Raw genomic sequence first — 13,953 nt, 5'->3', positions numbered from 1 at the left:
CAGCGCTGCACGTGGCCGCGGCCAAGGGCTACATAGAAGTCATGAAGTGAGTCGGGTGCTAGTCGGGTGCTAGTCGGCTGCTAGTCGGGTGCTAGTCGGCTGCTAGTCGGGTGCTAGTCGGCTGCTAGTCGGGTGCTAGTCGGGTGCTAGTCGGGTGCCAGTCGGGTGCTAGTCGGGTGCCAGTCGGCTGCTAGTCGGGTGCCAGTCGGGTGCCAGTCGGCTGCTAGTCGGGTGCCAGTCGGGTGCCAGTCGGCTGCTAGTCGGCTGCCAGTCGGCTGCTAGTCGGGTGCCAGTCGGGTGCTAGTCGGGTGCTAGTCGGGTGCTAGTCGGGTGCTAGTCGGGTGCTAGTCGGGTGCCAGTCGGGTGCCAGTCGGGTGCCAGTCGGCTGCTAGTCTGGTGCTAGTCGGGTGCCAGTCGGCTGCTAGTCTGGTGCTAGTCGGGTGCTAGTCGGCTGCTAGTCTGGTGCTAGTCGGGTGCTAGTCGGGTGCCAGTCGGGTGCCAGTCGGCTGCTAGTCGGGTGCCAGTCGGCTGCTAGTCGGGTGCCAGTCGGGTGCCAGTCGGCTGCCAGTCGGGTGCCAGTCGGCTGCTAGTCTGGTGCTAGTCGGCTGCTAGTCGGGTGCCAGTCGGGTGCCAGTCGGCTGCCAGTCGGGTGCCAGTCGGCTGCTAGTCGGGTGCCAGTCGGCTGCTAGTCGGGTGCCAGTCGGGTGCCAGTCGGCTGCTAGTCGGGTGCCAGTCGGGTGCCAGTCGGCTGCTAGTCGGCTGCCAGTCGGCTGCTAGTCGGGTGCCAGTCGGCTGCTAGTCGGGTGCCAGTCGGCTGCTAGTCGGCTGCCAGTCGGGTGCCAGTCGGCTGCCAGTCGGGTGCCAGTCGGGTGCCAGTCGGCTGCCAGTCGGGTGCCAGTCGGGTGCCAGTCGGCTGCTAGTCGGGTGCCAGTCGGGTGATGGCCAGTCAGTCGGGTGATGGCCAGTCAGTCGGGTGATGGCCAGTCAGTCGGGAGATGGCCAGTCAGTCGGGTGATGGCCAGTCAGTCGGGTGATGGCCAGTCAGTCGGGTGATGGCCAGTCAGTCGGGTGATGGCCAGTCAGTCGGGTGATGGCCAGTCAGTCGGGTGATAGCCAGGCTGCAGTTTGGAGATAGAGGCAATGGAAGGCTCTCCAAACACACATGCATTTCCAGCTTCAGTCAGAGTGCTCATTTTAGACAACACCATTGGTCCTAAAGTGCAAACCCTTCTGATCTGGGACACGGCCAGAAGTAATAACATGAACTGGTGCCACTGTGTCTTTGGTCTATCTAATTTTGTACCACAGTAGAGCAGCAAACAGCTGCTGTTAGTCATCCTCTTGTCCTCGTGTCCTCTTGTCCTCCTGTCCTCTTGTCCTCCTGTCCTCGTCCTCCCGTCCTCGTGTCCTCGTCCTCGTGTCCTCGTCCTCGTGTCCTCGTCCTCCCGTCCTCGTGTCCTCCCGTCCTCGTGTCCTCGTCCTCCCGTCCTCGTGTCCTCCCGTCCTCGTGTCCTCGTCCTCCCGTCCTCGTGTCCTCCCGTCCTCGTGTCCTCCCGTCCTCGTGTCCTCGTCCTCCCATCCTCGTGTCCTCCCGTCCTCTTGTCCTCCCGTCTCGTGTCCTCGTCCTCCCGTCCTCTTGTCCTCCCGTCTCGTGTCCTCGTCCTCCCGTCCTGTTGTCCTCCCGTCCTCTTGTCCTCCTCTCCTCCTGTTTGCTCTCTATCTATTCAACCTTCTCCCCCCCACACACACAGGGTCCTGCTCCAGTGTAGTCTGGATTTAGACAGTGGTGATGTGGATGGCTGGACAGCCCTGCACGCTGCGGCTCACTGGGGGCAGCAGGAGGTCTGTTCTCTGCTGGCTGACAACATGTGTGACATGGCTGCTCTCAACAACGTGGTGAGTGGGAGATGAGACACACACACACACACACACACACACACACACACACACACACACACACACACACACACTGATGTACACACACACACACACACACTGATGTACACACACACACACACACACACACTGATGTACACACACACACACACACACTGATGTACACACACACACACACACACATTGATGTACACACACACACACACACACACACTGATGTACACACACACACACTGATGTACACACACACACTGATGCACACACACACACCACACACTGATGTACTCACACACACACACCACACACTGATGTACTCACACAGAGAAGCTCAAGCCAGCAGAGTAACACCTCTACTACATACTGACTCAACAGGCATTGATAATGTAAACATCTCAAATGGCACCCTATTCCCTATATAGTGAAAAAAGTAGTGCACTATATAGTTAATAGGGTGCAATTTGGGACACTCTATGTTAAATGACATGTATTACAGTGAATGTTTGTCCTTGTTCCAGGGACAAACCCCAATAGAGGTAGCAGATGACACCCTAGTGGACACTCTGGAGGAGCTGACAAAGAAACAGAACGCTGTGAGTCCCTGTTTATGTCCCAAATGGCACCCTATTCCCTATTTGGGACGCTACCTCTATCTCTGAGTGACCTTATATAGCTAGAGTACATGATCTCTCTCTGTCTCTCACTTTCTCTCTGTCTCTCACTTTCTCTCTGTCTCTCACTTTCTCTCTGTCTGTCTGTCTGTCTGTCTGTCTGTCTGTCTGTCTGTCTGTCTGTCTGTCTGTCTGTCTGTCTGTCTGTCTGTCTGTCTGTCTGTCTGTCTGTCTGTCTGTCTCAGCGTGCCATTGGTTGAATTCTTTCCCTATTTATGTCTCTATCCAAACAATGTGTTGACTTTTGACCTTTACTGTGTCTTCCTTGTCCTGTCCTACTGAAGTGTGTTCTGTACTGTGTTTTATTGAAATTGCATAAATATACACTGCTCAAAAAAATAAAGGGAACACTTAAACAACACAATGTAACTCCAAGTAAATCACACTTCTGTGAAATCAAACTGTCCACTTAGGAAGCAACACTGATTGACAATAAATTTCACATGCTGTTGTGCAAATGGAATAGACAACAGGTGGAAATTATAGGCAATTAGCAAGACACCCCCAATAAAGGAGTGGTTCTGCAGGTGGTGACCACAGACCACTTCTCAGTTCCTATGCTTCCTGGCTGATGTTTTGGTCACTTTTGAATGCTGGCGGTGCTTTCACTCTAGTGGTAGCATGAGACGGAGTCTACAACCCACACAAGTGGCTCAGGTAGTGCAGCTCATCCAGGATGGCACATCAATGCGAGCTGTGGCAAGAAGGTTTGCTGTGTCTGTCAGCGTAGTGTCCAGAGCATGGAGGCGCTACCAGGAGACAGGCCAGTACATCAGGAGACGTGGAGGAGGCCGTAGGAGGGCAACAACCCAGCAGCAGGACCGCTACCCTCCGCCTTTGTGCAAGGAGGAGCAGGAGGAGCACTGCCAGAGCCCTGCAAAATGACCTCCAGCAGGCCACAAATGTGCATGTGTTTGCTCAAACGGTCAGAAACAGACTCCATGAGGGTGGTATGAGGGCCCGACGTCCACAGGTGGGGGTTGTGCTTACAGCCCAACACCGTGCAGGACGTTTGGCATTTGCCAGAGAACACCAAGATTGGCAAATTCGCCACTGGCGCCTTGTGCTCTTCACAGATTAAAGCAGGTTCACACTGAGCACGTGACAGAGTCTGGAGACGCCGTGGAGAACGTTCTGCTGCCTGCAACATCCTCCAGCATGACCGGTTTGGCGGTGGGTCAGTCATGGTGTGGGGTGGCATTTCTTTGGGGGCCGCCATGTGCTCGCCAGAGGTAGCCTGACTGCCATTAGGTACCGAGATGAGATCCTCAGACTCCTTGTGAGACCATATGCTGGTGCGGTTGGCCCTGGGTTCCTCCTAATGCAAGACAATGCTAGACCTCATGTGGCTGGAGTGTGTCAGCAGTTCCTGCAAGAGGAAGACATTGATGCTATGGACTGGCCCGCCCGTTCACCAGACCTGAATCCAATTGAGCACATCTGGGACATCATGTCTCGCTCCATCCACCAACGCCACGTTGCACCACAGACTGTCCAGGAGTTGGCGGATACTTTAGTCCAGGTCTGGGAGGAGATCCCTCAGGAGACCATCCGCCACCTCATCAGGAGCATGCCCAGGCGTTGTAGGGAGGTCATACAGGCACGTGGAGGCCACACACACTACTGAGCCTCATTTTGACTTGTTTTAAGGACATTACATCAAAGTTGGATCAGCCTGTAGTGTGGTTTTCCACTTTAATTTTGAGTGTGACTCCAAATCCAGACCTCCATGGGTTGATAAATTGGATTTCCATTGATTATTTTTGTGTGATTTTGTTGTCAGCACATTCAACTATGTAAAGAAAAAAGTATTTAATAAGATTATTTATTTCATTCAGATCTAGGATGTGTTGTTTAAGTGTTCCCTTTATTTTTTTGAGCAGTGTGTAATATATATATATATATACCTCCTCTAGTCACTCCCCTATATATATATATATATAGGGGAGTGACTAGAGGAGGCTGGTAATGTAGTACATAATGTACTACATTACCAGCCTACTGACCCATCTCTTACTGCCTGACCAAGTCACTCCCTCATATATATATATATATATATATATATATATATATATATATATATATATATATATATAAATATAAATAAATTGTTTATCAATGTGTATATCTCTGTATAGCTCTTCCTGTGTATTTACTCTGTATCTCTCTCTCTCTCTGTAGTTGCGTACAGAGAAAGCCAAGCTGTCCCAGCCTCCGGTCATTGAAACCAGTCCTTCTATCAATATGGCACCAGTTAGACCACGCAGGTCAGTGCCCCAGCATGTCTCATACTGACCCGTCTCTGTTACTGACCCGTCTCTGTTACTGACCCGTCTCTTACTGCCTGACCCGTCTCTCTTACTGACCCGTCTCTCTTACTGACCCGTCTCTGTTACTGACCCGTCTCTGTTACTGACCCGTCTCTGTTACTGACCCGTCCCTCTTACTGACCCGTCCCTCTTACTGACCCGTCTCTTACTGCCTGACCCGTCCCTCTTACTGACCCGTCCCTCTTACTGACCCGTCTCTGTTACTGACCCGTCTCTGTTACTGACCCGTCTCTGTTACTGACCCGTCCCTCTTACTGACCCGTCTCTTACTGCCTGACCCGTCCCTCTTACTGACCCGTCTCTGTTACTGACCCGTCCCTCTTACTGACCCGTCTCTCTTACTGACCCGTCTCTCTTACTGACCCGTCTCTCTTACTGACCCGTCTCTTACTGACTGACCCTTCTATTACTGACCCAGGAATCACTGATTCTGAACCACACAGCATTAGGTAGCACATCTTTCTACCAACAGAATGATGTAACCTGAATCAGACATGATGTACTACATTACCAGCCTACTGACCTGAACCAGACATAATGTACTACATTACCAGCCTACTGACCTGAACCAGACATAATGTTACTACATTACCAGCCTACTGACCTGAACCAGACATAATGTACTACATTACCAGCCTAATGTGTTACTGACCTGAACCAGACATAATGTTACTACATTACCAGCCTACTGACCTGAACCAGACATAATGTACTACATTACCAGCCTAATGTGTTACTGACCTGAACCAGACATGATGTACTACATTACCAGCCTACTGACCTGAACCAGACATAATGTACTACATTACCAGCCGACTGACCTGAACCAGACATAATGTACTACATTACCAGCCTACTGACCTGAACCAGACATGATGTACTACATTACCAGCCTACTGACCTGAACCAGACATAATGTACTACATTACCAGCCTACTGACCTGAACCAGACATGATGTACTACATTACCAGCCTACTGACCTGAACCAGTCATAATGTACTACATTACCAGCCTAATGTGTTACTGACCTGAACCAGACATAATGTACTACATTACCAGCCTACTGACCTGAACCAGACATGATGTACTACATTACCAGCCTACTGACCTGAACCAGACATGATGTACTACATTACCAGTCTACTGACCTGAACCAGTCATAATGTACTACATTACCAGCCTACTGACCTGAACCAGACATGATGTACTACATTACCAGCCTACTGACCTGAACCAGACATAATGTTACTACATTACCAGCCTACTGACCTGAACCAGACATGATGTACTACATTACCAGATTACTGTCCTGAACCAGACATAATGTACTACATTACCAGCCTAATGTGTTACTGACCTGAACCAGACATAATGTTACTACATTACCAGCCTACTAACCTGAACCAGACATAATGTACTACATTACCAGCCTAATGTGTTACTGACCTGAACCAGACATGATGTACTACATTACCAGCCTACTGACCTGAACCAGACATAATGTACTACATTACCAGCCTACTCACCTGAACCAGACATAATGTACTACATTACCAGCCTACTGACCTGAACCAGACATAATGTACTACATTACCAGCCGACTGACCTGAACCAGACATAATGTACTACATTACCAGCCTACTGACCTGAACCAGACATGATGTACTACATTACCAGTCTACTGACCCTGTAGCTCAGTTGGTAGAGCGTGGTGTTTGCAACGCCAGGGTTGTGGGTTCGATTCCCACGGGGGGCCAGCACAGAAAAAAAAAAAAAAATGTATGAAATTGTATGAAATGTATGCATTCACTACTGTAAGTCGCTCTGGATAAGAGCGTCTGCTAAATGACTAAAATGTAAAATGTACATTACCAGCCTACTGACCTGAACCAGACATAATGTACTACATTACCAGCCTACTGACCTGAACCAGACATGATGTACTACATTACCAGCCTACTGACCTGAACCAGACATGATGTACTACATTACCAGCCTACTGACCTGAACCAGTCATAATGTACTACATTACCAGCCTACTGACCTGAACCAGACATGATGTACTACATTACCAGATTACTGTCCTGAACCAGACATAATGTACTACATTACCAGCCTAATGTGTTACTGACCTGAACCAGACATAATGTTACTACATTACCAGCCTACTGACCTGAACCAGACATAATGTACTACATTACCAGCCTAATGTGTTACTGACCTGAACCAGACATGATGTACTACATTACCAGCCTACTGACCTGAACCAGACATAATGTACTACATTACCAGCCTACTGACCTGAACCAGACATAATGTACTACATTACCAGCCTACTGACCTGAACCAGACAAAATGTTACTACATTACCAGCCTACTGACCTGAACCAGACATAATGTACTACATTACCAGCCTAATGTGTTACTGACCTGAACCAGACATAATGTTACTACATTACCAGCCTACTGACCTGAACCAGACATAATGTACTACATTACCAGCCTAATGTGTTACTGACCTGAACCAGACATGATGTACTACATTACCAGCCTACTGACCTGAACCAGACATAATGTACTACATTACCAGCCTACTGACCTGAACCAGACATAATGTACTACATTACCAGCCTACTGACCTGAACCAGACATGATGTACTACATTACCAGCCTACTGACCTGAACCAGACATGATGTACTACATTACCAGCCTACTGACCTGAACCAGACATAATGTACTACATTACCAGCCTACTGACCTGAACCAGACAAAATGTTACTACATTACCAGCCTACTGACCTGAACCAGACATAATGTACTACATTACCAGCCTAATGTGTTACTGACCTGAACCAGACATGATGTACTACATTACCAGCCTACTGACCTGAACCAGACATAATATACTACATTACCAGCCTACTGACCTGAACCAGACATAATGTACTACATTACCAGCCTACTGACCTGAACCAGACATGATGTACTACATTACCAGCCTACTGACCTGAACCAGACATGATGTACTACATTACCAGCCTACTGACCTGAACCAGACATAATGTACTACATTACCAGCCTACTGACCTGAACCAGACATAATGTACTACATTACCAGCCTACTGACCTGAACCAGACATAGTGTACTACATTACCAGCCTACTGACCTGAACCAGACATAATGTACTACATTACCAGCCTAATGTGTTACTGACTTGAATCACTGAATCAGCCCTTTGTGTTTTACTGTTTGTGTGTCACCAGTGTCAGCTGCCTTGCAAGCTAGTCACTCCATCGTCACACTGCCACAGAAGTGATATGGATGGAAGAGGAGAACCAACCAAGTCACTCCCTCCTCTAGTCACTCCCTCCTCTAGTCACGCCCTCCTCTAGTCACGCCCTCCTCTAGTCACGCCCTCCTCTAGTCACGCCCTCCTCTAGTCACACCCTCCCCTAGTCCTCTAGTCACGCCCTCCTCAAGTCACGCCCTCCCCTAGTCACGCCCTCCCCTAGTCACGCCCTCCTCTAGTCACGCCTTCCTCTAGTCACGCCCTCCTCTAGTCACGCCCTCCTCTAGTCACGCCCTCCTCTAGTCACGCCCTCCCCTAGCCACGCCCTCCCCTAGCCACGCCCTCCCCTAGTCACGCCCTCCCCTAGTCACGCCCTCCTCTAGTCACGCCCTCCCCTAGCCACGCCCTCCTCTAGTCACGCCCTCCCCTAGCCACGCCCTCCTCTAGTCACGCCCTCCCCTAGCCACGCCCTCCTCTAGTCACGCCCTCCCCTAGTCACGCCCTCCTCTAGTCACGCCCTCCCCTAGTCACGCCCTCCTCTAGCCACGCCCTCCTCTAGTCACGCCCTCCTCACACTGGGTTGGTTTTCCAGATGTTTTTTGCTATGGCGATGTACTACTGTATGTTTGGAAACCTACATAATAGAGATATTTTCTAGATTGTTGTTGTTGTTAAATTGTTGTTTAAATCTGTTAAATGTTGGTCCAGTTTCCAGACCAGATTCAGTCACATTAGACATCCTGCTTTGTTTTTGTCCACACACACTCTGGTTTGCTGCACCCTGAGTGATCGCCCTCACTGATTGCCTCCTGCATGCCTACCTGTCATCCTATCCCCGCCCCCCTGCCCCTCACCTGCAGGACCTCAATCTCTCGTATGAGCAGCAGAGAGAAGATCTGCCTCCACGAGAGAGAGAAGCACCCTCCCCCCCGCCCTGACCAGCAGCCCAGCCGAAGAAGAAGAGGAGGAGGGAGGACAGGGCCAGCCTGGGACGCAGGGACAGGGCCAGCCTGGGACGCAGGGACAGGGCCAGCCTGGGACGCAGGGACAGAGCCAGCCTGGGACGCAGGGGACGCAGGGACAGGGCAAGGCCTCCAGCAGCTCCAGTTCAGAAGAGGAGGATGACGAATCTGAGAGCGATGCTGAATCAGGTAAGCGACTGAGTTTGCTTTCCAAGAGGCCCCCTATTCCCTATATAGTGCACTACTTTTGACCAGGGCCCTGAGAGATACTCTGAAGATTTATAAAGCAGAGTTTTTTGGGGGGGTCGATTCAAGAAGTAAACTGAAATTCCAATTCTTGCTTATTATCACCAAGCATTTGAAGAAAAGGCAGTTATGATTTAATGGTATTGGTTCCATACCCTTGATGTTCTGGTACAGATGCTGTTCTTGTTGTTTTGATGGTCCCAGTCACATGGACTGACTGATCGGTTGTGTTGTTCTTGCAGAGAAAGCCAAAAACCGAGAGATCATCAACAACTTGAACAACAAACGCAACAACTCCTCCACCCACGCTACCTCCACGGCAACAAGCACTTCAGGAGACCCGGCCAAAAAGGTACGACACAGTTTTTCTATTGCAGTTTGAACAACAACAAAATGCTCTTTAGGAGAGCTAGGAGATTGTAGCTCCTCATAATTGAATCGACTAAGACGGGTTTTTAAACAAGCTCAGATTAAAAACCTCTCTCTGCTATTGAATTCTGCTTGACCTGTGAACTCCTGAGAAATTGCCTTTAATATCTCTCTGGGAAGGCTGTTGATTTGAGTCGATTTGATTCCTTGCCCAAGTGATGAGATTACTCAGAAAGTTAAATCTCTCTCTCTCTGTTGTGTAAGTAGCAGGACCCAGGGAAGCCCCCAGCCCCCGAAGTGGCCCCTAGCTCGGCCCCTGGAGCGGCCCCTGGCTCCTGGAGGACCTCTCTTCGTAAGGCAGGCAGCTCTGTGACCCTGGGTCCTTCAGGGGCCAACGACCCCAGCCAGGAGTCCACCCGCGGGGCCCCTGAGTCTGGCCTGGGCCTAGGGATGACCCGCTCTGCCTCCAGCCCACGCCTCAGCTCCAACACCACCACCACAGACACCAAGGTAGAGAAATCATTGTTATTGATGTCATTGACTTTGTTTACATGTTTAAACTAGTTGTTTATCCTTGATTCCTCACATCTTCTGTCCTCGTTTCCTTCTCAAAACGTCCTCTGATGTATTTTGAGAAGTACGCGAGGAAAGAGGACACGAGGAATCAAGGAAAGACAACTGATACTCACCAATAGGCTCAAAGAGTGCCCACTCAGCAACCTCCAATACACTAATGACCTCTTAGACTATACCAACTACATCAGTACTGTCCTCTTAGACTGGACCAACTACATCACCACCTCTAATACAATACTGTCCTCTTAGACTGGACCAACTATATCACTACTGCCCTCTTAGACTGAACCAACTATATCACTACTGCCCTCTTAGACTGGACCAACTATATCACTACTGGACCAACTATATCACTACTGGACCAACTACATCAGTACTGTCCTCTTAGACTGCACCAACTACATCACCACCTCTAATACACTACTGTTCTCTTAGACTGGACCAACTACATCAGTACCTCCTAATACGCTACTGTCCTCTTAGACTGGACCAACTACATCAGTACCTCCTAATACGCTACTGTCTTCTTAGACTGGACCAACTACATCAGTACTGTCCTCTTAGACTGGACCAACTACATCACCACCTCTAATACACTACTGTTCTCTTAGACTGGACCAACTATATCACTACTGTCCTCTTAGACTGCACCAACTACATCACCACCTCTAATACACTACTGTTCTCTTAGACTGGACCAACTATATCAATACTGTCCTCTTAGACTGGACCAACTACATCAGTACTGTCCTGTTAGACTGGACCAACTACATCAGTACTGTCCTGTTAGACTGGACCAACTACATCAGTACTGTCCTGTTAGACTGGACCAACTACATCAGCACCTCTAATACACTACTGTTCTCTTAGACTGGACCAACTATATCACTACTGTCCTCTTAGACTGGACCAACTACATCAGCACCTCTAATACACTACTGTTCTCTTAGACTGGACCAACTACATCACGACTGGACCAACTACATCAGTACTGTCGTCTTAGACTGGACCAACTACATCAGCACCTCTAATACACTACTGTCGTCTTAGACTGGACCAACTACATCAGCACCTCTAATACACTACTGTCCTCTTAGACTGGACCAACTATATCACTACTGGACCAACTACATCAGTACTGTCCTCTTAGACTGGACCAACTACATCAGCACCTCTAATACACTACTGTTCTCTTAGACTGGACCAACTACATCACGACTGGACCAACTACATCAGTACTGTCGTCTTAGACTGGACCAACTACATCACCACCTCTAATACACTACTGTTCTCTTAGACTGGACCAACTACATCAGTACCTCCTAATACGCTACTGTCCTCTTAGACTGGACCAACTACATCAGTACCTCCTAATACGCTACTGTCTTCTTAGACTGGACCAACTACATCAGTACTGTCCTCTTAGACTGGACCAACTACATCACCACCTCTAATACACTACTGTTCTCTTAGACTGGACCAACTATATCACTACTGTCCTCTTAGACTGCACCAACTATATCACTACTGTCCTCTTAGACTGGACCAACTACATCACTACTGTCCTCTTAGACTGGACCAACTACATCAGTACTGTCCTGTTAGACTGGACCAACTACATCAGTACTGTCCTGTTAGACTGGACCAACTACATCAGTACTGTCCTGTTAGACTGGACCAACTACATCAGCACCTCTAATACACTACTGTTCTCTTAGACTGGACCAACTATATCACTACTGTCCTCTTAGACTGGACCAACTACATCAGCACCTCTAATACACTACTGTTCTCTTAGACTGGACCAACTACATCACGACTGGACCAACTACATCAGTACTGTCGTCTTAGACTGGACCAACTACATCAGCACCTCTAATACACTACTGTCGTCTTAGACTGGACCAACTACATCAGCACCTCTAATACACTACTGTCCTCTTAGACTGGACCAACTACATCACTACTGGACCAACTACATCAGTACTGTCCTCTTAGACTGGACCAACTACATCAGCACCTCTAATACACTACTGTTCTCTTAGACTGGACCAACTACATCACGACTGGACCAACTACATCAGTACTGTCGTCTTAGACTGGACCAACTACATCAGCACCTCTAATACACTACTGTCCTCTTAGACTGGACCAACTACATCACCACCTTTAATACAATACTGTTCTCTTAGACTGGACCAACTATATCACTACTGGACCAACTATATCACTACTGGACCAACTATATCACTACTGGACCAACTACATCAGTACTGTCCTGTTAGACTGGACCAACTACAGAGCCTTGTATTTTCAGGAACCCAGGACTGCCAGAGTGAACCCCAGTCCAACGAGGCGTCTCTTCAGTATGCCAGACACCAACCCAGACAGCAGTAGCAGGTGGGCTCAGCTTGCCTCACATGATGCTGTCACCTACCACAGTATGGAGTGGCAGTGAAAGGCTGCTCATCAGCTTCACTGTGTGTTTGTTTGAGGAAAGATATATAAACCGGTTTTGAGCTTCACTGCATCACCACCGTTCCTCTCTCACTCTCTCTCACCCAACATCTCTCTCACCCTCCCTCCCTCCCTCTCTCTCTCTCTCTCTCACCCACCCTCCCTCTCTCTCACCCACCCACCCTCCCTCTCTCTCACCCACCCTCCCTCTCTCTCACCCACCCTCCCTCTCTCTCACCCACCCTCCCTCTCTCTCACCCACCCTCCCTCTCTCTCACCCACCCTCCCTCTCTCTCTCTCACCCACCCTCCCTCTCTCTCACCCACCCTCCCTCTCTCTCTCACACCCACCCTCCCTCCCTCTCTCTCTCACCCACCCTCCCTCCCTCTCTCTCTCACCCACCCTCCCTCCCTCTCTCTATCTCTCACCCACCCTCCCTCTCTCACCCACCCTCCCTCTCTCTCACCCTCCCTCCCTCCCTTCCTCCCTCCTCTCTCTCTCTCCTCTCTCCTCTCTCTCTCTCTCTCTCTCTCTCCTCATCCTCTCTCTCTCTCTCTCCCTCCCTCTCTCTCACCCTCCCCTCTCTCTCACCCTCCCTCTCTCCCCCTCTCTCTCTCTCTCTCTCTCTCTCTCTCTATCTCTCTCTCACCCTCCCCCGCCTCTCTCCCTCAGCTGGCTGAGTCGTAGCTCCTCTTACACCCGACGCCTCAATAGTACTGGAAGTGATCTTAGCAGCTCCACCCCCTCCTTGCCTCTCAGGTATGTCCTACAGCCTTGGCTCCTCTCAGGTATGTCCTACAGCCTTGGCTCCTCTCAGGTATGTCCTACAGCCTTGGCTCCTCTCAGGTATGTCCTGTAGCCTTGGCTCCTCTCAGGTATGTCCTACAGCCTTGGCTCCTCTCAGGTATGCCCTACAGCCTTGGCTCCTCTCAGGTATGTCCTGCAGCCTTGGCTCCTCTCAGGTATGTCCTACAGCCTTGGCTCCTCTCAGGTATGTCCTACAGCCTTGGCTCCTCTCAGGTATGTCCTACAGCCTTGGCTCCTCTCAGGTATGTCCTACAGCCTTGGCTCCTCTCAGGTATGTCCTACAGCCTTGGCTCCTCTCAGGTATGTCCTGTAGCCTTGGCTCCTCTCAGGTATGTCCTACAGCCTTGGCT

The 13,953-nt window shown here is 49.7% G+C and overlaps 1 protein-coding gene and 1 non-coding gene across 2 annotated transcripts in view; both read left to right on the top strand.

The window, feature by feature from the left end:
• Positions 1–6: 6 nt before the first annotated feature.
• LOC115193074 (protein phosphatase 1 regulatory subunit 12A) overlaps positions 7–13,953 on the top strand; it is a 34,911-nt gene continuing 20,964 nt past the window's right edge. The window contains exons 1-8 of the mRNA XM_029752059.1: positions 7–46; positions 1,752–1,896; positions 2,412–2,496; positions 9,071–9,337; positions 9,637–9,746; positions 10,031–10,273; positions 12,657–12,739; positions 13,469–13,555. Coding sequence (XP_029607919.1) covers positions 42–46; positions 1,752–1,896; positions 2,412–2,496; positions 9,071–9,337; positions 9,637–9,746; positions 10,031–10,273; positions 12,657–12,739; positions 13,469–13,555 — 1,025 coding nt within the window. The 5' untranslated portion in view covers positions 7–41. The remainder of the gene's footprint in view (positions 47–1,751; positions 1,897–2,411; positions 2,497–9,070; positions 9,338–9,636; positions 9,747–10,030; positions 10,274–12,656; positions 12,740–13,468; positions 13,556–13,953) is intronic.
• Positions 6,579–6,651, top strand: trnaa-ugc (transfer RNA alanine (anticodon UGC)). The gene has a single exon. It is a non-coding gene; the product is annotated as a tRNA-Ala (tRNA).

The sequence above is a fragment of the Salmo trutta genome, chromosome 4 (genome assembly GCF_901001165.1).
Source record: "Salmo trutta chromosome 4, fSalTru1.1, whole genome shotgun sequence".
Taxonomy (NCBI): Eukaryota; Metazoa; Chordata; class Actinopteri; order Salmoniformes; family Salmonidae; genus Salmo; species Salmo trutta.
The sequence above is the reverse complement of the archived record's forward strand: the minus strand, read 5'-3'. Positions and strand labels throughout refer to the sequence as shown.